At 34.3% G+C, this 24,053-nt stretch overlaps 1 protein-coding gene across 2 annotated transcripts; it reads right to left on the bottom strand.

The window, feature by feature from the left end:
• Window positions 1–322: 322 nt before the first annotated feature.
• On the bottom strand, window positions 323–24,053 carry LOC138308452 (glutathione hydrolase 1 proenzyme-like). Of its 2 annotated transcripts, XM_069249436.1 has the most exons (17): window positions 23,983–24,053; window positions 15,982–16,017; window positions 14,777–14,933; window positions 12,105–12,207; window positions 10,810–10,961; window positions 10,160–10,280; window positions 9,714–9,781; window positions 9,311–9,384; window positions 8,651–8,853; window positions 7,788–7,881; window positions 7,463–7,593; window positions 6,894–6,988; window positions 6,183–6,320; window positions 5,810–5,924; window positions 5,363–5,489; window positions 3,979–4,092; window positions 323–3,417 (listed from the first exon to the last, which is right to left on the bottom strand). In XM_069249436.1, the coding sequence occupies exons 2-17, from the start codon at window positions 16,013–16,015 to the stop codon at window positions 3,254–3,256; spliced, it is 1,890 nt and encodes a 629-aa protein (XP_069105537.1). In that variant the 5' UTR covers window positions 16,016–16,017; window positions 23,983–24,053; the 3' UTR covers window positions 323–3,253. The 2 variants fall into 2 exon arrangements, with proteins under 2 accessions (XP_069105537.1, XP_069105536.1); XM_069249435.1 differs by lacking the exon at window positions 23,983–24,053 and having other exon boundaries at window positions 15,982–16,166.

The raw sequence follows: 24,053 nt of genomic DNA, 5'->3' as shown, positions 1-24,053 counted from the left end.
CATGTTACAAAGTTACCTCCCTTGTAAGTTGGCATCAATTATGACGTCATTTTTTAGACTGAAATTCACATCACTTTCTCTGAGAAGTATGATGTTACGCTCATAAACACACCACATACTATGCAAAATAGGTCCAAGAACACAGGGACCTGGCACACATTTCTAACTACAGTATATATATTATAGTATAGAACTCTGCAGTAAAGAAATAAACAACGTATTCTTTTTACCCTTGATACTATATACACATACACTGTTTGTTAGAAATTTGTGCCAGGTCCCTGTGTCTAAAAGACATTAGTCATACAAGACAACACTGTAGTAAGGTGTAATTATTTATCACAATATCAAATTACACTAGGAATCATATATTACACCAAACTTACCCTCTCAGTTACAACATGGAATGTTTCATCGATACAATTAAATATCAAATTAACATACTTTTTGTAAAAGTACTAAAACATTTAAGAAAATAAACATGAGATCATCACAGCTGGAAAAAAAAAGATATGATTTAATAAAAACATGTTAAGAAAGAAAAAGTGAGATTCTTTCCTTGATAATTCACTTTACGAGTCATGTATAACAACCTTTCAATAGCTACGGTATTTCCTCTTTGCATATTGCAGTTATCACTTCCAGGTAGGTATCAATTGACATAATTGTTTAGGCATCATCGATACTCAATGGGTTAATATCACTGACATTATATCAACCACTGGACTATCTTATGATAAAATTGGAGTCAGTTTCAGGAGAAAAACTGACCAATCACAGGCCTGCAGAGATTTCCTTTGAAGATTACAGAAAGAGCTAGATCCAACTTCAAAGCATCAGTCAACCACAATGTATTGTCATTCAATTCCTCTGATGTTCATCAAAGAACCATAATTACCTGTGTCTTCCGTTGCATTCAGTTTTACTATAAGATAGTCAAAGAGTGAATGAAACATCAGCGATAGTAACCCCTGCAGTATCAAGGATGTTTTTTGGAGCAAAACTTAACTGGAAAATACGAAACTATACACGCAAACACAAGACATCACAATCAATACCTCTCTGCAAGGGCAGATAACTCTGTAATATGCAAAGACGTAATACTGTAAAACCTCTTACTATCCATCAGCAGCCTAAATATATGAAAGAAGCCCCGATAGCTTGAACAATAAAAAAAAATACATTATCAATGAGATTACCTGTTTAATTTTTCTAAAATGTGCATAACATTTCCACAAATTATTCAAATGCATATAATATACAAAGTCCCCATCTTTTAAGACAACTGGATTTCACTGTAGCTCGTAATTGTTTTCATCCGTCTTTCTTGTAAAATCACACATCATAAATCAATTCTTGTGAAATAGTGTCAACATAATTCATAATTACAGTATGTAACAGTAAACATTTGCTTTTGCGTAGAAAAACTTAAATTGCAAAAATAACAAAATAACAAAATTCTAGCTATAACAAGAGATCCATGAGGCCTGAGCAGTCACCTGAGAGATCTGATACAGAATATCACAAACATTTGTCAATAATCTTTGGCCCTGTACTCCTACCAGCAATAGAAACACTTTGTATGATTCAAAACTTAAATTATTCAAAAGTCTGACATGTAGGGCATAAAAAAAATCTTTTTCATTTGTGAATATTTTGATCGCTTTTCCAGATTACATCTTTAGAACTTCTTGCAAAAAGTCAAATCATCTCAATTATTCATCTTCAATGTAAATATGATGATTACGATGAAGTCAAAAGGATTTTTTTTTTTAAACATTTGTTTGCCAGTTGAAAAAATTAAATGGGAATAAAATTAAACGTAGATGATCTGTTTTGACCGGTATACTGACCGTCGATGACCAACCTCTGGTGAGTCAAAGAGGGCCAAGTTCCATGAACAATTGATATAGTGAATTAGTGGGGGATTTGTATTGTATCTGATTTGTGGCATAAGAAAACCCATCCTCAATACTCCAGGGGTTACTATAACTGATTGTATCCACCCCTAGACTATCTCATAGTAAAACTGAAGGCACCAGAACAGAACAGGTAATTTAGTCCTTTGATGCTGAGGCAACAGAACAGAACAGGTAATTTAGTCCTTTGATGCTTATCGAATGAGCCGTATAACGGTATAATGTGGTTCACTGTGTGGCTTTGAAGTTGGGCGTCGCTCTCTTTGCAGTCTTCAAAGGAAATCTTTGCAGTGATTGGTCAGATGTTTTCTCCTGAGCTGCCTCCAGTTTTACTATGAGATAGTCCAGGGTTGGATAAAAAATCGGTGATAGTAACCCCTGGAGTATCAAGAATGTAGAAAACCTCCAAGTGGAAAAACTTATCATATTAATCTCCAATTATAATAACTGTATACACAAACCACAAGTATCACCACCACAAACAACAGTGACATAGGTGTAGCTAAAAAAACTATGATAACACATATTTAATCAAACATTAAGCAGTGAATATACTTCAAACGTTTTGTGAACAGGTCAATGTTTTAGTTAGAATTTCATAAAGGATGGTTTTAATCAAAATATTGATCTGACAATGAGACATATAAGAATCTGACTTAACTCTTGTAGAATACCGGTAGATAGATGGTATTTAAATAACATTCTGTGAATGCAATCATTTTCAACAAAATTAATACATTGTAATAATACAGGCAATCCTGAAGCCCAAATAGAGCAAAACATAAATGAATTTATCAGAATAATTAAAAGCAAATATTTAAATATTATGAACAGATTTCATCTTGGAATGTTCAGAAAATCACTCAAGATTTTTTAAATTCTAAACATGTTCAGATGCTAAATTATCAAACTTAATTTGTGACCGAATTTTGCAATTTCATGAAAAATTATTTTTTGCAGAGATTTCATATTGCGATTTACAGTCAATAAGTTCTACTGTTATATGCAAAAAATATTACACTTTTTGTGACAATTTTTCCCCACAATTTTTACTTGCTCGCACAATTGCTATAATTTAATCTGGCACAAAATATGTTGCTTTCCAGTATATCTATGCAATATAATATACAAATTTATCTTGGAACTTTCAGATATTCATTTTCTTTTTTACATCTCAACAGATAAGAAAAATCTACATAAAAACATTACAGCCTTATTCACAAACATACATTATTGCACTCAATAAATAAGTAGATAAAAATTCTAGTGTGTTGATAATTCTAGTGTGACCCCAGTTTTTGTGTCAGTCTATATATAGTCCGAGTAGAGGGAGGTCACTCCAGCGTCGCAGCTCGTCCCCCCTTACGCGGATCTGACACGGCCTGTAGTGTGTTGTTGACCTTTGACACCGCCTGTACGATGTTGATGCCCTCAGACGTCTGAACCATCTTGTGTCCGAGCTCCGAAAGTCCCTTTACGATTTGGTCTGGAAAACCAGCTGTCAACAAAATAGAGAGTCAATTATTATTGCAAAGATCTGAATATTCCATATGAGAAGCTACATGAATCAACTTTTTGATAGATCATGTGCAGAAATTTCAAATATGACGGCTGTTTCAACAGCTTCAATACGTGGGTTTCAAGATCCTAAAACGATTTAGGTAAAGTACAATTTACCATTGATTAGTCTCACCATCCGGTGATTATGATGTCATCATTAAGTGTAATTTATGTGACGTCATAATCACCAGAAGATGCAACTACTTGATGTTCAATCGTACTTTATCCACATCGTTTTGGATCTTGAAACTCATATTTTGTTTACGTAGTGTTCTTTTGAAGATCATGACAATATCTTGTCTGGTCTTTGTCCTCCTCTTTCCTTTGTGCTTTATTTTGTAAAATACTTGTTTCTGTTGTCTTTTAGTATTTTAAGTAATGTTAATACAATATTTGCCTTGAAGATTTATCTAGTCATTACTTGATTTATTTTAGTATTAGATTCATATTAGTATATACAACAATAACTTCAGATTTCCTCTCTCTCTTTGATGCTTACGTTCATATTCCGTGTCCCGTGCTATAGCATCATAGTGGATCCGTGGGGAGAGTATCGCCTGAGTCAGGTTCCTCTCTCCAAACGATACAACATTCAGGAGGGTTTCCACCACACCTACCGAAAACAATTTATTCAAATACAAAGTCGGAAAATATTCCAGACTAGAACTGACATCCATGGGGCCATTTTATGTAACAAAGGGGAATAGCTCTAAAAATGGTGATAGTATCTGCAGTCTGTGACATTAATGTTTTTCGCTGCTAGACATTTGGAGTAGTAAATCCTAAAATTTTACGAGTCCGACTGTTTAATCACTCGTCCAAATTAATATACAGCCATTTTGCTTCAGGACTTCAATCATGATCAGCTTTCGATTTTTGGCCCGAATTGCAGTTTGGATGCGTTCATGTTGCAAATTCTCATAAAATGACGCTCCTGGATAGAAATAATTGCATACAGAATGCACTCAAAATGTGTTGAAAAATGCCATTGACCAACAGCAACTCTTGTAAATACAACGTATAGCATTTACCTATTTTAATCGATGAGGAGCTACTAGTCCAATTGGACTAGCTTATTACAATTAGCACTAGTCTGGCCATAGAATTACTAGTCATGGGCATTGGACTAGTGCTTAAAGTCGCAGACTGGTATCTTATACTGTATAAGTATTATTGCCACCAAGTTCGGCTGAAATCCCTCCAGTAGTTTAGGAGGAGTTGTTGGTTAACCATTTTCATTAAAGGGGAATAACTCTGAAAGTGTGGCACTATCTCTCATTGAAATAAAATTCCTCCAGTAGTGGTCAATCATTGTGTCTAAAGGCAGACAACCTGAATCCAGAAGCGTCCTAACTTCATTTGCAGGGGGTTTATAAATCTTATGAATTTTTTTTCACAACATTTTGAAGGATATACCTAAATAAATGGTAGAAGAACATCACATTGGGTCCCATTCTCGATACTCCAGGGATTCCAATCATTTACGATATCTACACCCCTAGACTATCTCATAATAAAACTGAAGGCAGACCAGGGTAACAAATCTGAACTAATCACAGGCCTGCAGTAAGTTTCTTTGAAGATTAGAGAAAGAGAGACGCACAACTCCAGAGCCACATAGTGTACTGTTATACAGCTCTTTTGATGTACATCAAAGGACTGAATTACCTGTACAGTTCTGTTGCCTCCAGTTTTATGATAGTCCAGGGGTGTAGTGATTGTATGTGATCTGAACCCCTGGAGTATCGAGATGAGTGGGTCCAGTCTGTAGCTATAAACTTTTCAAACTAAATAGTGGACAGATGGATGAACTGAGTTGTTACAATTATAGATCTCCGACATGTGAGATGTGAGGCCTGAATGACCTTTAACCTTGAACCTACCTGAAATGATGCGAGACCCATTAGCAGCTCCTACCACCATACGAAGTGCACATGGCCGATCTTCGTTTTCTAGTATAGTGGGTGCCATGTTCGACAGGGGGCGTTTCCCTGGCCCTATAGCATTCAGCTGAAACAATCATGGACTCTTTATAATACTGCAGTAACAGCTTTTCACCAGCATTGTGGTAATCATTATTAATACAAATAGCATTTTCACCATTATATCACAATCTTTGTTTTTCCTTGTTAATATTCTTGATCTAATTTTAGATTTATGATTTTGGCCTTTGACCTTTGGCCTAATATCTTTTTTATCCTTTATCTGTCTCTATGACCTTGACATTGACTGTTTCATTATCTGTGACCATTAATCTATGCATATGACCTTGACCTTTGACTGATTCTATATGTGTGGCCATAACTTTATGCAGATGACCTTGACCTTACCTGATTCTGTGTCTGTGTCGAGCCTGGAGTTGGAATGAAGAAGTCAGCCATCTGGTCGTTCAGAAGAATACCAGTTGATGTCATTATTCGAGATCCAAACCAGTAATTTACTGTACTGTAAACACAGGAAAAAGATTTTATACCATTTTTTCCAATTATCTATAGACGTTCCACCACTGACAAATGGTATTTTTTTCTCATTTCAAAAACAGGAGCAGATGCATAAGTATTTTTCTTCAGTTGCAATAGTCACCCCTAATGTCAAGTTGCCTTTACTTAAGTTGTGACAGAAACCATCAGTTCCTGGGCGTCAATGATGGGGATATGTGACATGTCTTGGTCTAATTTATCGTAGTTTTACAATAATACTTACGTTGTGACAGAAACCATCAGTTCCTGGGCGTCAATGATGGAGATATGTGACGTGCCTTGGTCTAGTTTATTGAACTTTCCTGTCTCGTCCTTAGTAACATTGGTGATGAGACCTCTGATATAACTCGCTTCACCTTTGCTGTAAATTTTAAAACAAAATTACAAAAAGTTTGATCAGTATAAATAACAAACTATATACTGTAGTTGATATGTGTATAGCGTCATCTGTAATGAAAGTCTGTGGTATTTAAGTACTACCTCGAATAACAGAAAATATTTTAAATTAATATTTAATATTGTATGGTTAATTGCTCCACTATCTGTTAAGCCTCACTTGTTGCGATAAGCCTTACTCATTAATTAAGCCTCACTTGTTAATTAACTCTTACCTGTTAATTAACTCTTACCTGTTAATTACCTCTTACCTGTTAATTAACTCTTACCTGTTAATTAACTTTTACCTGTTATTAACTCTTACCTGTTAATTAACTCTTACCTGTTAATTAACTTTTACTTGTTAATTAACTCTTACCTGTTAATTAACTCTTACCTGTTAATTAACTCTTACCTGTTAATTAACTTTTACTTGTTAATTAACTCTTACCTGTTAATTAACTCTTACCTGTTAATTAACTTTTACTTGTTAATTAACTCTTACCTGTTAATTAACTCTTACCTGTTAATTAACTTTTACTTGTTAATTAACTCTTACCTGTTAAGAAAGTCTGTTGTATTCTTCACCTGTCCAGTTTTATCTTTGTCTGGGTCTCCCAGCTGTTGTTGTTTTTCATAAGCAAACTTCAATGTCTGAAGATAAGCCAAAATTCACTTTACTACAAGTGCAAAAATACCTAATACACATCCTTGATACCCCAGGGGTTCCTATCACTGATGTTATGTCCATCCTTTGGCTATTTCATAGTAATAATGGAGACAACAGCAGAAGGGTAAGAATCAAATAATGGTACACTGTGGTTGAAAGTGTGGCTTTGAAGTCGGGTGTCACTCTCTCAGTAATCTTCAAAAAGCCTCCAGTTACTTTAAGATAGTCCCGTGGTGGTAATGTCAGTGATAGTAACCCCTGGAGTATCAAATACATAAACCCATGAAATTTTCCTTATTTTCATGTGCGACTATACAAATAAGAAGAAATTGCGAAAATAAATTCCTGTGAATAAGATTTTGAAATAGGTACAATAATAGAACCTAATGACTCTACAACTGTGAAACTAAATCACCGCAAAAAAAGTCAAATGTAAGTAAAATACCCAATACAGTTACCTCTATGATCCTATGGAAGGTTTCTACTGATGTTTTATCCGCACTGGTCAATTTAAATCCCTCCAACACGTTCATGATGAAGAGCAGGACAGATCCAGAGGCTGGTGCTGGAGCGGAAAGAATCTTGTGACCTGTAGATAGAGTAAGAAAATCAGCATGGGATGCAACAAGATGAGATGTGATGGAATAAGCGTTACAGGCTGGATCAATTTTGAAAGTGATTCACCATGAAAGAAAATATTGTATATTTGATATCCTCATTGTTTCGCAGGACATTTCTATGATCCATCTAATTTGATAGGGGTTAACTCAAAACCAATCTTACCATTATATGTGGTTTCCACAGCATCCCTGATAACAACATCATAGTTTTTGAGATCTTCCCTCGTCATGATTCCCGCTGGATTAGCATTAGTCACCTGTGACACAAGATGTCAGTATAATATATTTAAAGCTTTTGAAAAATGATTTAGTTAAACAGTAAACTATCTCTTCATGGAATCTGACTGGTTTATAAAGATACAGCAAAGCACTTTTACAACAAACACATTTAAAATGAATTCATGGTTATAACATAGTACTTTTCATTTCCCAACAAGGTTCCTATAAGATATAAGATGTAATTAATATGTGTATAACGAACTATATTTATAATGAAGTGAGTTTGTTGGTTCTTACAGGTTCTTTACAGCAATGTCTTATTCTATTTGCAGACAATCATTTCATAATGCACTAGCTTGCACACAATATGGAGAATCATTACTGAGTAAAAGCTTATATCGAAATTTATTAACTCATTTTGGGGGTGTCTGCTTTAAATAGGTTTAAATTCAACCAATAAAACTGCTTATGGATGATGATTTAAATCATAAGATGGATACAGCCATTTTCATCAGGTAACATTTTCGTGTCAACACTGATTTCAAGCTTTGAGTGTCATTTATAACCAGATAGACTTCGCTTTGACTTTGCTATTTCATATTCCTTATATGCATATTACAGAGTTGTCTGCCCTTGATTGTCATGTTATATGTTTGGGAATGTAACATCACCTTTTCCGCGAAAATCATGTGAATTTTGCTCACAAAATAATGACTTCACTTTATATACCTGTTACTCTGTTATATCCTAAGACGGAAAAGTACAAGTGACAAGGAAAGGTGAATATATCATTTTAATGGTACATACAGCGTCTATAATAGACTGGGAGAGCTGTCCGTCGTAGAAGGCACCAGCACCTTGCTCTGCTATGATGTCCAGAGTTTTAGCTAGCTGTGGTCGAGTGATGAGTGTTCCCTTCTGAACAAATTCACCGTTTTCATCCACGTATGTATCCCTCAACAATCCTTTAAACTCGGATGTCTTTACTCGTCCTTGAGCAAATACTTTGGCTGAAATTCAAGAAATCAAAGGTAAAGCACAGATGTATTTTTTTAAAAGAATGTTGTCATAAAAATAATAATCACATTATAATAACTGAATGAAGTTTATTTTTAAACAGCTTTTTCCTTCATAATAAAATTGACTGCAATGATCAGTGACGATAATGTCAGAATTTAATTTGGTTGTGATAAAAAACTATAGAGTTACAAAACTTCTGACCCATGGTGAATATCATGGTCCATTAATTAAAAAAATATTTCAGATTCAAACTCGCAAATCAGTGGCGCAGATTTTCAGGTAATATGTTAGGACATATTAACCACTCAGCCCCTGTGACCCCAGGTTTCCCCGAGTAGACTTTTGCTGTTCACTTGACACACTAGTTTTTCCTTCTCAACAAAATTTCTAATTCTATTCATCATGTAGTAATGTTTTGACTAGAAGCGATATTGTAGTTGACTTTACCCATGCTTTTGGTCACTTTAAATCCATCTCTGGCAAGGTCCGCGGCTGGCTTCACTACACTCTTCCAGGATAATCTGAAAGGAAGAAGATGGTTTTAATAACTTACTGTCCAAATTATAACATCAAGACTATATAATTATAACATTTTATGTTAATACATGATATCTCTGACTCCTGTATGCAGAAATCCATTGCATTTGAGACTTGCACACAAAATCATTTATGATGGAATATTAAAACAGCCGATCAAAGGTTGCCTGACAAATACAAAAGATGATGGAGTATACTAGAACTGTCATCCAGCACTCCAACTTGAATCTCCTAACTTTATTATTTAGAGGGGGAGTGGGGGGATGTTCTTTAGTTAGGTATTTTTATTACATATATAATAACAGTTACTTACTTGCCGTGTTTGTTGTGGGCAGTCTGCATGCCCTTTAGCTCCCCTGGAACTCCGACAGACAGTCCACCCTGTAAACAATTACACCATCACTATAACCTCACATTTATACATGGAATTCTTTAAAATTTGATGTTTATTTAACACATGCATGTGTTTAATTTTTTTATTTATTATCCAAATTCTCACATATCAAGCACCTTTATTTTTTTCAATTTTTAAACGCCCTTTATTGGGTCAAATATGGTAACTGAATTCAATTTTATTATATAGACTATGTATTTCAATGTATGTATTATATACTTTTTTTGAAATAGGTTTAACTACTGAGATAAGAAATATTCAGTTTTTACATTTGAAGCCTATAAAATCTAAACATGTTTTAGAAGTTGGTTCTGCACCATAAGGATAGCCTGATACACTTTCAGTGATAAGAAATATAGCCGTACCACGAGAGCTTCCTGTTTTCCCTGATACATGCCAGGACCAGCCAACGCTGGAGCCATCTCACGGAAATCAATCACCGACGACTCGTGGGACTTATGGTCGTGTATCAGCATAAATCCACCTCTGTAATACAAGGTTTAAATTCTAATTACAAACAGTAATTCAACTGTGATTTTTATTATTTCATATCCAAAATAAATACACTATTCTGCAAAAAAACACACAATTATATTAAACCATATTACTATGTTTGACGAGGAATTACTATGTTATGGCTAGGAATTCATTGAAAGTGTGTTCTTTATTGACATGAACTGAACTCTGATTTCCTACTATTTTTGTTTTTGTGAAGATTTCAATGACATCAATATGGTCAAAGAATATCAAAGAATGAAGTCAATTATGTCAAATGACCTAGAAACCAGGTAATCAATATATATCATTGATCTGACAATATTCTATTTATCATCATATTTAAAATATGACCTGTCCTGATCACAAGACCTTAAAAGAAGCTCAAATGTGTTTTCAAGATGGCGGCTGTTGCAGCTGGATTTTGGATCAATTTACAAATAACATCACTGGTTGGGATCATGTCAAGATCATTTTAAGAAAGTTTCAGTAAATCTGACGAAATAAACAATTCTAATACCCTCCAAGTCCTGAGCTCTGGGCGTCCACCACTCCACAACACAACATAGTTGTCACCATGGCGTCCACTGCATTACCTCCATCCCGAAGAATGTCACGTCCCATGTCAGAGCAGATTGGAACATCTGACGCCACACCGGCATTACCACCCACCTACCAATTACAAAATGGGACCCGTCAAAGTAGAGCATTTTACAAACACATTCCACTGTATGTGGCACACATGAGGGGTGAGTTTTAGAGACTGTGGTATATATAGTGGAAGACAAGCCACTTAATATCATGTCTGTTAAAGGGCCACTACCTTTCCGAAACGGCTTTTAATTTTAAAATAGGAATGTAAAACGTGATCAAGAATTTTGTAGAGTCGCAGAAGTTATTAACTATACGTTTACAAGCACTCTTATCATCACCTTCAGAACTGTTTAATTAGAATAAATAAAATGTTAATTTTCATAACGCGGGTCGTTTTATGTTTCCCGCCGTCGTCCTAAATGCCGCGCGGTAGTTGACTATCACTGCGCCAGACGACAAAACAGCGAAATGAATCTCCACTGTTATCGTAGTCATTAGACAGGAAATCTTGCATATGTTTGGTGTTGTAACCTCATCTTAAGCCATTGATATATATTTTCTTTTGTTATTAATGTTTTTAAGAAACCTTTAAATTTTCCTCCGGAAAGGTAGTGGGCCTTTAATATCATGTCTGTTAATATCATGAATGCTTATGTCACATTCCTGAATTCTCATGGTGACATCACCCCAATTGATGCATACAAGTAATCAAACACGATCTCAACTGTTAATGTCACATTCCTTTTATTATCACATTTTGCCAGCTGACTAATGGAATATGATAATAAGAGGATTCCTGTATTGTGCAGTTGCACTCCATCTAATACTGTATAAATTAAAAAGTTCTGTAGGCCGGGACATTCTCTCTTAGGCCAAAATTTTTTACATGTCTGTTTAGGGTTACAATGGCAAAAAAAATTGGGTCGGTAGGTCGGGAGGATTTTTTTTTAAAGTTTTTTTTTTAGTGTCTTTCACTCTAAAATAATGGCCGGAACGTTAACTGGAGTCCGAGATCAAAATCTTGACTTTTAATTTTGTTTTCGTTGAAAAGTGGGAAAAAAATTAAGGTCGGGGGGTAAAAAATTAGGGTCGGTCGTGTAACCCTAAACAGACATCTTATTTTTTTGGCCTTAGTAAGGAATACTCTTGATTAGCTTTTGAGTTAGTGACTGTTATAATTAGATATATAAATTAGGACCATAAGCTACTAGAATGCCTTACCTGTGGTTCTCCAAACACAATAGACAATATCAGAGCTATTGTTATGATAATGGAAAACAGGATCGCAGACGCCACAATGATCCGAAGGCCTCGAGACTGGGATCTGATTTAATATAACGAGAACAAAGTATTAGATATATTACAGTACCTGAACCGTTTAACATTCCCAAATTTGCTTTTCGTTTGCGTTTGCCTTATTTCCGTTAGCAATCGTTAGCGTTAGCAATCGTTTATCGTTAATCGTTATCGTTTGCGTTAGCAATCGTTAATTGCGTTTATAATCGTTTGCGTTAGAAATCGTTTGCGTTAATCGTTAGCAGGATCCACTTCCGCTAACGTTAACCACTAAAAATAGAACCAAATGCCGGTGAGATGCTTTGACGATCCGGATTTAATGTTCATTACTTTTCTCCTTAGATATTACGTTTATTGCTTCGTGTAGAACCGATCATTATAACATCTATGAAATGAAAAAATAAAAAAAGTGTATTATATTGCATTTTATATCTCTTTTGGTTTTATATACATATGTATATTTGTTAGATTTGGTTGAAATAAAAATATGTACAGTAACAAGATCGCATACATGACGCTCCAATCCGTGAACACGTTCTGAAATACTTCGTATTGAAATGACATTTCATTCAGTCAATTTACAGAAATAATAAATATATCAATTATCAAAACTACAAAACTTAATGTGATTTTCACTGTTTTTATTATTATTATCAGAAACATATATCATATATGTATATATGTTTCTGGTATTATCATTTCTGCGAAAGCAATGCAAATATTAACGAAACTGTCTAACACAACATTAATGCCAAAAGCATTATTTTAGAAAAAATCCATGACAACTGAAAGATTACAAAAGAAAATAACTAAAACAGATAATAAAAATATAAAATGTCATTACAGACACGCTACATAATATTGTTCTTGTTATGTTAAATATTATCAATGTACGAAGAACGCAAAAAAGACTCGAGAGATTTGTAAATAAATTTGTGAAGTTTAAAAATCATTAACATGACAAGTTTGAACACGGGGAGACGTGAGATTTGGGATCTACATGTACATATTTTTTTAAATGCAATAAATCAGTACAGTACTTGTATTTATATGAATATGGAAAAGGGAATAAAAAGAGAGGGAGTTTAACTTTATACACAACATACCTGTGCCTGTACAAGTGACAGTACATTTCACGTACTGTCGTATTTCAATGTTTTTTGGGGGATGTTTACAATTGTATGCTTTCCTTTAGATTATTGTTGGAATGAATTAGCATATTACACTTTTGCATTGTATGAATATTTATTTGTTTGTAATGAACATTGTAAATTGCAGAGTTGCTTGATGTGAAATGTGATCAATATACCGTTATTTCTTATACCGGTTACAAATATAGGTAGAAAATTTTACATTAATCTTCAGTGTACATGTACATGTATATACATGTATGCATGTGCATCACTATCTTCATAGTTGTTGTCATCAATGATTATGCATAATTGACTTAATTTGAATATAATGAATAATTGAATGGAAGTGAAATATGTTCATTCTTTATATCTTTATTATATGCATGAACTATAAAATGAGAGAATTGCAAATGATGAAACACGAATTCAATTGTTCAATCTTTATTACAGCAGCTGTGTACGTACATTTTTACATTTGTAATGAACATGTGTGACCCTAAAATCGATGCCTAGTTTGTAAAGTGTGGAAACTTCTTTATTGGGTACTTTGACCTCATCGTGTCCATATAGTTTTCATAGGCTAATGTTAATATGGTATGGAGAAACTTTAATCCTAAACATACTCCCGCTTTTCTTATACTTTCGTTTGTATTAATTTTCAGAACGTCAAGATCCGTAATTTATTTACCGTCAAGCCGTTTCCATGATTATAACAATGGTATTTCCGCTTTATGCTAGCCTATCGTTTTGCGTTTTACGTTAATTGTTAGCCGGTATTGCGTTAATCGTTAATCGTTAACGTAAGCAATCGTTAGCGTTAGCTAACGGATGGATTTTTTTGTGTTGCGTTTGCGTTAGGCTGGGAACGTTAAACGGTTCAGGTACTGTTATACGTTAAACGGTTCAGGTACTGTATACAAGTATATACATTTTTTTTAAAGTTAGACTAATATTAATATTTCATGGTTTATAGCCATCTAATTTTGGTGCAGCAATGATTTTAATTGTTGCGAATTAATTTTGAACAGGTTTATAAACATTAATTGATGAATAATGAGAATTATACTAATTAATTCAGTCCAATCAAACAAGTTCACACTAAAAGTTCATCAACTTATGCTCCACGTTTTAATAAAATGTAAATTATAATATCTGGGTATATCTATATATTTTTATTACTTTATTTCAAATATTTTTTTTAAATAAATGAGCTATGGTATACATATCGTAAAAACAATTATATTCATATAATATCTTGGTATATCTATATATTTTTATTACTTTATTTCAAATATTTTTTTGAAATAAATGAGCTATGGTAAACATATCGTAAAAACAATTATATTCATGAATCCTACCTGGTAGGATTCATGAATATCATTGTTTTTACGATATGTAGAAGTTAGGACTACATTTTTATTGAAATAAATCAACGGCCCACTAAATAACTAAATCCAGACTTACATTTCCTTGCCGGATTGCAGCACTTGTTTGGTTTTGTGTAGAGGCGATGACTCATTCTTGTGGCTGCCTTCACTTGTAAAACTATTACTGGTTTGCAACAAATGTCCTCCTTTTCCTATCGCACGTTTAGGATCCCCGATCAGATCATCTTTATCACCTATATAGGTAAGTAAGCTTAATCATTAATAAAATCTTTAAATTCCATCCATCCTTTGATGTGTGTTATGAAAGTGATATCACATCTATATTACATTGGATTACAGTGAGTTTGTATACATTTCCTACATGCACTTGTAAAGTTTCAAGCTAAATAACTGATATACAATGTATAGCTGTAACTATCGGTACATATACTGATTTGTAATATATCATATATGTGGATAAAATGAATTGATAGTCAAGGACTTGTACAAGTCTATAGCTATCTACCATCTGATCATAGCTACCAGGTTGGGCACATGTAAATTTATTGCTATTATAGCGATATATAGCTAAGCTATTTATAGCTATACAAAACTGACAGTAAACAACATTTTTGAAGATAAATATGCTTCCGCTCAAAACCGACTCCTGAAACTTGCAGTGGTTGTTTATAACGATTATTCAAACATATTGAAAGCAGTTTTGATTAGGTATAATTAAGCTAATTAAGTTAATTATTGCTCTATTTTTCGAACGAAAAGTGGTTGCATAGTGTTCAAATGATCCTTATACACATTCCCTGCAAGTTTTATGAGTCGGTTTTGAGCACAAGCACTTTTATCTCCAGAAATGATGTTTTTCGCAAGTTTTGTATAGCTATAAATAGCTATTTTAGCTATATATCGCTATAATAGCAATAAATTTACATGTGCCCAACCTGGCTACAGTATGTAATAATATTACTTTTTATTAGCTTTTTTGTTATAGCGGAAAAGATATCACCTTCCGACTAATTCAGAAGGTGATATTTCCGCTACGACAGTAGCTAGGTTTTTATCAAATCAGAAACATACGGTCAAATCAGAAACATACGGTCAGCCTCGAAATATTGACAAATAGCTATAACAGTCTTTCTAATCATGCTTGCTACATAGGCCCCACATAGAATGATGTATACTCGTTAACTAATAGTCAGACAGTAGCAATGGCAAGAGCTAATATGTGGCAATGAATTTAATTCTGCATCAATTTTGGACAAATCGGTAAATAGTTTTCATACATACCCTCGACCGTGAATGCACTTCCATCGTCTGCCATATCTATAATCAAAGATTGATGAATTTCACAATTTGTTTTAGAAATGAGTTGAGAGTAAATTATTTAGGAAAAAGGTAGACCTATACTATGTTCGCCCAGACAGGTGCTAGGTGCTCGCTCTGTCGAACACAAATTAAACCGGAAGTGAATAATTAAGTTTTAAATCTAAAAATGGGTCGAGCGAAAATTCCGGAAAAAGTCCGGGCTATAAAAAAAATATTATAAAAATACGGAAATAATGTACTTGGCACGCAAGCTCACAGAGGGCTTATTTGTAATATCAGTCAGGTGATTTTTTGAGAAATTATGAGAAAAAAAATCGGGTTATTGACCAATAAAGACAAAGCCATCTTTGATAGTAAATAAAACATCACATATCTGTTAAAAGGTACGTACAGATCGCAATAATTAAGAAAAGTATTGAAATTCTTGCCAATTTGATTAAACACTGTAATCGGATTTAATTTTTGCCTGACCAAATATTATGAACTATCCTCGACACTCCAGGGGTTACTATCACTGACGTAATATAACCCCCCGAATTGCTTTGAAGTCCGGCGTTGATCTCTCTAGATCTATAGTCTTCAAAGTCTTTACAGGCCTGTGGTTGGTCAGTTCTTCAGTTTTGCTTCCTCAGAGAAATACTAATAATCATGTGGTCACAACCGTCCTACATAGTCCAGGTATTATTTTCACTGTCACTATATCCACCCCTGGACTATCTCATAGTAGAACTGAAGGCAGTATATATGTGTATTTGATTAATAACAGAGAGAGAGAGAGAGAGAAGGGGAGAGAGAGAGAGAGAGAGAGAGAGAGAGAGAGAGAGAGAGAGAGAGAGAGAGAGAGAGAGAGAGAGAGAGAGAGAGAGCAACGCCCAAATACTGTATAACTTAGAGTATACTACTTCTGCTTTCGAACAAACATTTTTCGTTTTCTATGTTTTTAGGTGAGGTCTATTACCGAAGAGAAGGCAGAACAATTCCTTGTATCAGATGCTGATATTAGTCTTTATATATACTAGCAAGGTTTCGGTTTTCTAAGATTAATTTTGCTATTCTATGGTTTTTGTCTTAATAGTTTAACGTACCAAAACTAGATTTGGTTGCGTTGTTTAGTTTTACGTCCTATTATATTTATATAATTAACAGCCAGCAAATATTCATGGTTGGAAATTGAAAAAAAAAGTGGATGCAATGTTATTCCCTGCCGAATCCCCTCTTAAGCAACTTAATTGTACCGGAACAGTTCAAACAATCCAGGAAACCGGTTCAAATTTCTGCGACTCAGCTTTTGATATATTGTACAATGAGGCAGTAGAAAACCCAAATAAGAAAATAATCCATGAATGCAGGAGTCCCGTCCCTGCATTTCTGGACACTTTTCATATTGTAGGTGTATTCAGAATATAATTCAATTCAATGTGCATTAGCATAACCATTTGTAAAGGAATAATATACAATATCCATCAACATGATATTTTCAAAATAGTATATTTACATTAAACATCGTACGACTGCATTTTTCTACTCATTTACACTCGCTTCTCCTCCATTTTAAATCTCATCACCAGACATCCTCTCTCTAGCTCAATCTGCTTTGTGTATCTCCTAGAACGAATATACGTACCGGCCTACTATACCTTTCGGCCGCCACCATTTTCTGTCTAAAAGTCTTTTGAGCTACAATATTGCAGCTATGTATCTCCTCTTCCTAGCTCAGTTACCGATCTCATTTCTCAGCTCACAAATGACTTATTGCAAAGGAAACAACCACTGGTAGGTCATCCTCGATACTCCAGTGGTTACGATCACTGATCGGAACCCCCGGAATATCGAGGATGCCGATAGGTGTATCATATGAGATGTCACCTCCGATCCACCCACCAACGACAGAAACTGCCAAACGTAGATGTAAGTGTAGTTATAATTACAACCTCGCTAGCCAAAGGTATTAGTTCGATTCTCTTTAGGAAGAGAATCGGACTTAGTACCCTTGGCTAGCGAAGAGAAAAAAAATATCGACGAGATACATATACGAATAATTACGTATACACGTACTACACCAAAAAAGCATTGTATCTACACTGTACATGTAGAGTTAACTTCTCTGTGAAGCCAACCGGTAACTCTGGTTTCTTTTCATTTTTACATGTTCTGTAATATCGACGAGATACATATACGAATAATTACGTACACGTACGACGTACTACACCAAAAAGCATGTATCTACACTGTACATGTAGATGCATGTAACATTACACAGAAGTCTGAATTTAGTGAAATATAAATCAGTGATTGTAAAAATGAAAAAAAAAAAAAAACCAATTAAATAATACACCAAAGACACCCATAGCCACCAACAACAGGGATAATGGATGTTGTTGGTAATGCCTTGAACGATTTGCCAGAGTCGGTCATGAACGTATCTAAACTTTGAAATCCTGCATGAAAACCATTTAAAGGAAAACTTGTAAAGTAATCATTACTGATACTTTTTTTGGACCTCAAATATACTTAATATTTTGTTTTATGATATGGACAAAGAGGCTGTCAGCTGCAGTCTACGTTCATATTTTTTTCCAGATAGATAAATGCACATGACAACATCCATTTTCATTGAACTGGCCTCCATGTGCCCGGAACGTGGTTTTACTTCCAAAGTCGGGAACCACATTGAATGTCATAAATATATATACAATGTACATCTATTTTTGTAGTAAAAACGTAGTAAGACAAGTCACGTGATTATACCTCATTCATGCCATTGGCCGAAATATAGAAATGTATCATGGGTAACTAGTGATCACGTGATTATTTGTTTACTTCCAAATATAGTAATAGTTTGCTTGCCATTTTTTGGAAAAATTGATTTATTTGAAAAAACTGGGACTATTGTATATTGCATGCATATCATTTTGACTTGCACATATGAACGGTTTTACTATAAATAATGGACTGAAATGAGTTAGAAACCTGTCATTTCCAAGTTTTATCTATAAATAATATAATGAGAATTGACAAATTCAATCGTTGTAACCGTCTAATCTAGGATCAGCGAAGATCGGCTTCTCCCGGCTAAATTCGTAGAATTCTGAATTTATAAACATATCAATATAACACAAAGAAAATAAAATCTCCGTCAAAAGGCCAAATTATTTTACTAAATATCACTATATTAGGAAGTACATTGTACAATTGTAAACACACAATATGTGATCACTATTTACCCGTAACACAATTCCATATTTTCGACCAATGGCATGAATGGGGTATAAGCACGTGACTTGTTTCACTATGTTGTACTACACATACATTGTATAAGAACGCGTGTTTTGTACCATTATGAGGAAAATCCCCCGCGGATCGTGGTTTCATTTCCAACATTGGAAATTGCTAAGCAATATAATAATATCATTGTTTAATTTCCATATTCTTTCCAAACAAATGGTTAAGCTCTCTATCTTTCCAACTAAATGGTTAAGCTTAAGACAAAAACTGACAAACATAGATGTAAGTGTAGTTATGTAATTAGTACACCGGGGGGGGGTAACCACTCTACATTTGCATCGAGTCAAACTCATTACATGAACGGGAAGGCAATCAGGGTTTAGTCACGGAAAAGAGCCTCGTTACTAATGATGAATATATATAAGATAGGTGACGTCTATTTACATACATATGCAAATAGGACGTGACCTATCTTATAAATTATCATCATTAGTAACGAGGCCCTGTGGTTTAGGGGAGCTTTGATTACACCTTGGTACATTATGTACCTGCGTTTGAAAGAAGAAAGGAGCGTATCATCAAAAGAATTAAACTTCAATTATATATATAGCAACCAAAACTAAAAAAATAGCAACCAAAAATCGATTCTTTCTAAATATATATTTTTTTACATTTATCTTTGCATCTCTGTCCAAATTAAAAACTATAACTTTTTTAACAGAACACCTTGAAGTAATTTTAAACATTCATAAATTAAGTTAGATTTATATCGTCAATTACAAAAGTAGTAGTTGTAAATGATTTTCGTGTTATTTTACTTCTCTGTGAAGCCAATCCCGGTAACTGCTGGTTTCTTTTCATTTTACATTAATTTGTTCCTGTATACCAGTATACCCTTGTGATACTAGTAATTAACTACTACTAACCCATGTAATTATCACCACCGATAACGGCAACAATGTAAACAGGTCCATGATAATTTGGCTTGTTTTAATAATGATACATATGATGATTATTTTCTTGTACTTTTATATGATGTATAGAGAGTTAACTCAAATCATCATACGTGTATCACACTGTTTCAAGAGAAAAAATATATCGACGAAAATACATGTACCTGAATCATTACATAAACACCAAAAAGCATTGCATTTACCCTGTACATGTAGATGTAAATAATAAAACAATTAAAAAATAAAACCAAAAGACACCCATAGCCACCAACAACAGGGATAGTGGATGTGGTTGGTAATGCCTTGAACAGCTTGCCAGAATCGGTCTGAACGTATCTAAACTTTGAAATCCTGCATGAAAACCATCTAAAGGAAAAAACATGTATAGTAATTACTGATACTTTTTTGGACCTCAAATATACTTTACTTTTCACGGCATATAGTCTATGTATTTGTCTTATGATATGGACAAAAAGGCTGTCAGCTGCAGTCTACATTCATATTTTTTTTTTATAAATGCACATGACATCATCCATTTTCATTGAACTGGTTCCCATGTGCACGGTACGTGGTTTTAACTTCCAAGTCGGGAACCACATTGAATGTCATAAATATATATTACAATGTACATCTATTTTTGTAGTAAAAACGTAGTAAGACAAGTCACGTGATTATACCTCATTCATGCCATTGGCCGAAATATAGAAATGTATCATGGGTAACTAGTGATCACGTGATTATTTGTTTACTTCCAAATATAGTAATAGTCATTTTGCTTGCCCATTTTTTTGGAAAAATTGATTTATTTGAAAAAATAAATCTGAGACTATTATATATTGCATGCATATCATTTTGACTTGCACATATGAAACGGTTTTTTACTATAAATAATGGACTGAAATGAGTTAGAAAGCTGTCAGTCATTTCAAGTTTTATCTATAAATAATATAATGAGAATTGACAAATTCAATCGTTGTAACCGTCTAATCTAGGATCAGCGAAGATCGGCTTCTCCCGGCTAAATTCGTAGAATTCTGAATTTATATAACATATAAATATAACACATAGAAAATTAAAATCTCCGTCAAAAGGCCAAATTATTTTTACTTAAATATCACTATATTTGGAAGTACATTGTACAATTTGTAAACCACACAATATGTGATCACTAGTTACCCGTAACACAATTCCATATTTCGACCAATGCATGAATGAGGTATAAGCTCAAGCGGAACGCGTATAGACTTTGAAATTGCTAAGCAATAGTATCAAAAACAATTGCTTCAATCTAAACTTGTTTTTTTTTATCCGTAAAATAATATTGGTTGGTAAGTTGTGTAAGTACATGTACGTATGTATTTATTTAATCTTGGACAACTTAGTCATAAAAGTTAACGTTACTGCTACCATTTTTATTATCAAGTTAAGTTAAAAATATAAAATCGACGATTTATAACATTTTAATCATCTCTCATCACATAATCCTTTTGATATTCAGTGATATCGATATCATTACTCCTCATTTGGGGCCGTGACAACCAATTTACATATAGTTTTCGAGAACAGGACTAAATTTGCTCATCCATTCGCTCATTTCGTCTGCGTTCATTTTGACGTTTCAATGTAACTACGACAAACAAACTAAAAAAAATTGGTGCCTCAAAAACCATTTTCAGCTGATTCAGAAAATATCTAAATTTCGACCAATCGACATTGTTCGCTTTTTTTCCATGGTAACTGTTATTAAATCATATGATATGTGACATAATTGAAATGATACATCACTTCATCAAGTAAAAACAAGATTGGTAAAACAAACTTACGAGTTATTAGCCATTTTTATAAAAACCTGGATATAAAGTGACCTGATTACTATGGCATCCAAACTTTTTAGGAAAATGCAGCCTCCGTGTGTTGCTGTGAAGTTTCATTGAAATTGGCCCTGTAGGTTAGGAGCACAGGGACCTTGGCACATTTTTTTAAACTAACAGTATACATATATGTTATTAATACTATAATATGTATATATGCATACTGTTGGTTAAACTTTTCGTGCCAGGTCCCTGTGGTTAGGAGGAGTTGGCCGGACAAGACTTGGGGACGACAATCACACGTACTGACGGATAATTCCGTCGTTACGGGGACACATAACAATAGCCAATAGCGCTCTATATAATTAAGCACATCTCAACACCCGTATATACTCATTTCACTGAAATCTGATGATGCATTTATGTATCAAAATGAAATGAAATAAATAAATGAAATTGAGTTCACATTGTAAACAATGATATGGGTTCTGTCCCGTGAAAGCGGCTGGCATACACCCAAATGATAGTTTTTGCTTCCGCTTAAGCGTTCAACATAAAGGGAGTGGGACGACTGGTTAAAATGTGACCGAGTAGGTCGTATTTGTTCTTTGCCTTTGGTGACATGCTTCAGTGACTGAGATATAACACTATAAAAAGGGCAAATATAAAAAGGGCAAGTGCTCCACTATCACAAAGAGTAACAACATGAACAAACTATTGTATACCAAAATACGACCGCACTTTACACGCCCATCCTCGCGTTTACGAGCGCCCGTCCATACATGACCATGGTTACTGTTAGGACATTAATCGTATCAGCCAATCATCAGAAGTCATTATTTTGTAACCATGGTAACAGTTGTTTTCGAAAGTGATACCATAGTATTCGATATTCGTCACATCCATACTTGCTAATTTTCAATGAAATAAGACAATATTTATTAAACTTCTACCAATCAGAACCCGGGGCGGGCATGTCTGCCGATTCTGACAAAAATATATATTGTGCACACTTCCTGTTCACGATGACGACATGTTTTTCGAGATTCATAAAGTTCCATGCAGTAGTTTTCGAGGAATATGTCGATCAATATTTTGGGGGAATAAGTTAAAAATGATAAGAAACGGATAAAACCAATAAGTCATCCCAAAATAAGACAAAGACTTACGATAACTTATTCATTACAAAATCTACTTCAAAACAACCCGTAGGCTAGTCAACATATAGACAAAACAAGAAGTATCCCTTCTTGTCGAAATGTACACGATTAGGTAGATCATCACTTTAACCATCCTCGATACTCCAGTGGTTACTTTCACTGTCATTATACATGTATCCACCAATGGACTATCTCACAGTAAAACTGAAGGCAGTTCAGGAGAAAAAGTCTGAACCAATCACAGACCTGCAAAGATTTCCCTAAAGGTTACAGGGAAGGTGACGTTCAACTTCAAAACAGCACTGTCATCAACAGTGAACCGTTATTAGATTATTTTGATGTACATTCAAGGATCGAACTACCTGCTAATCTGCAAGTCTTTGATTGGTCAGCTTGTTCTTCCTGAATTGTCTTCAGTTATAGCCTAAGAGTGGATATCACTGCAGTGAAAGTTATCCATAGAGTATCGAGGATGTATTTTGACAGTAGATCATGAAACTAATTTTCCATGTCTTGAGTGCGTCAGCGTGCAGATTCCGGTGAAATCTTATTATTGATCCTCCACATATCACAGAAGTAGCAAAACATTTTTCTTAACCCTCTTATCACCATCTTCTTAAACTCTGTGTTCAGTAGCCCATATATCAGAGGGTTACATACACTATTGAATAAAAACGACCGCACAAATATCTGGTAGGTCACCAGTTCGGAACTCGACAAGTAGTTCGCCTCGTGGTCTGTGTTAAATGTTGACATAGTTGCCAATATCAAGTAAGGCAGAAAACTTATGATGAATGCTATACTTATACATACAGTTATCACAGTAAACTTTTTAGTATTGATGTTCTGCGCACGCATCTTGGATTCATCAATATCAACAGATG

Source organism: Argopecten irradians, chromosome 15, assembly GCF_041381155.1.
Source record: "Argopecten irradians isolate NY chromosome 15, Ai_NY, whole genome shotgun sequence".
NCBI lineage: Eukaryota > Metazoa > Mollusca > Bivalvia > Pectinida > Pectinidae > Argopecten > Argopecten irradians.
Note: the sequence above shows the minus strand (reverse complement) of the source record. Positions and strands in the feature narration are given on the sequence as shown.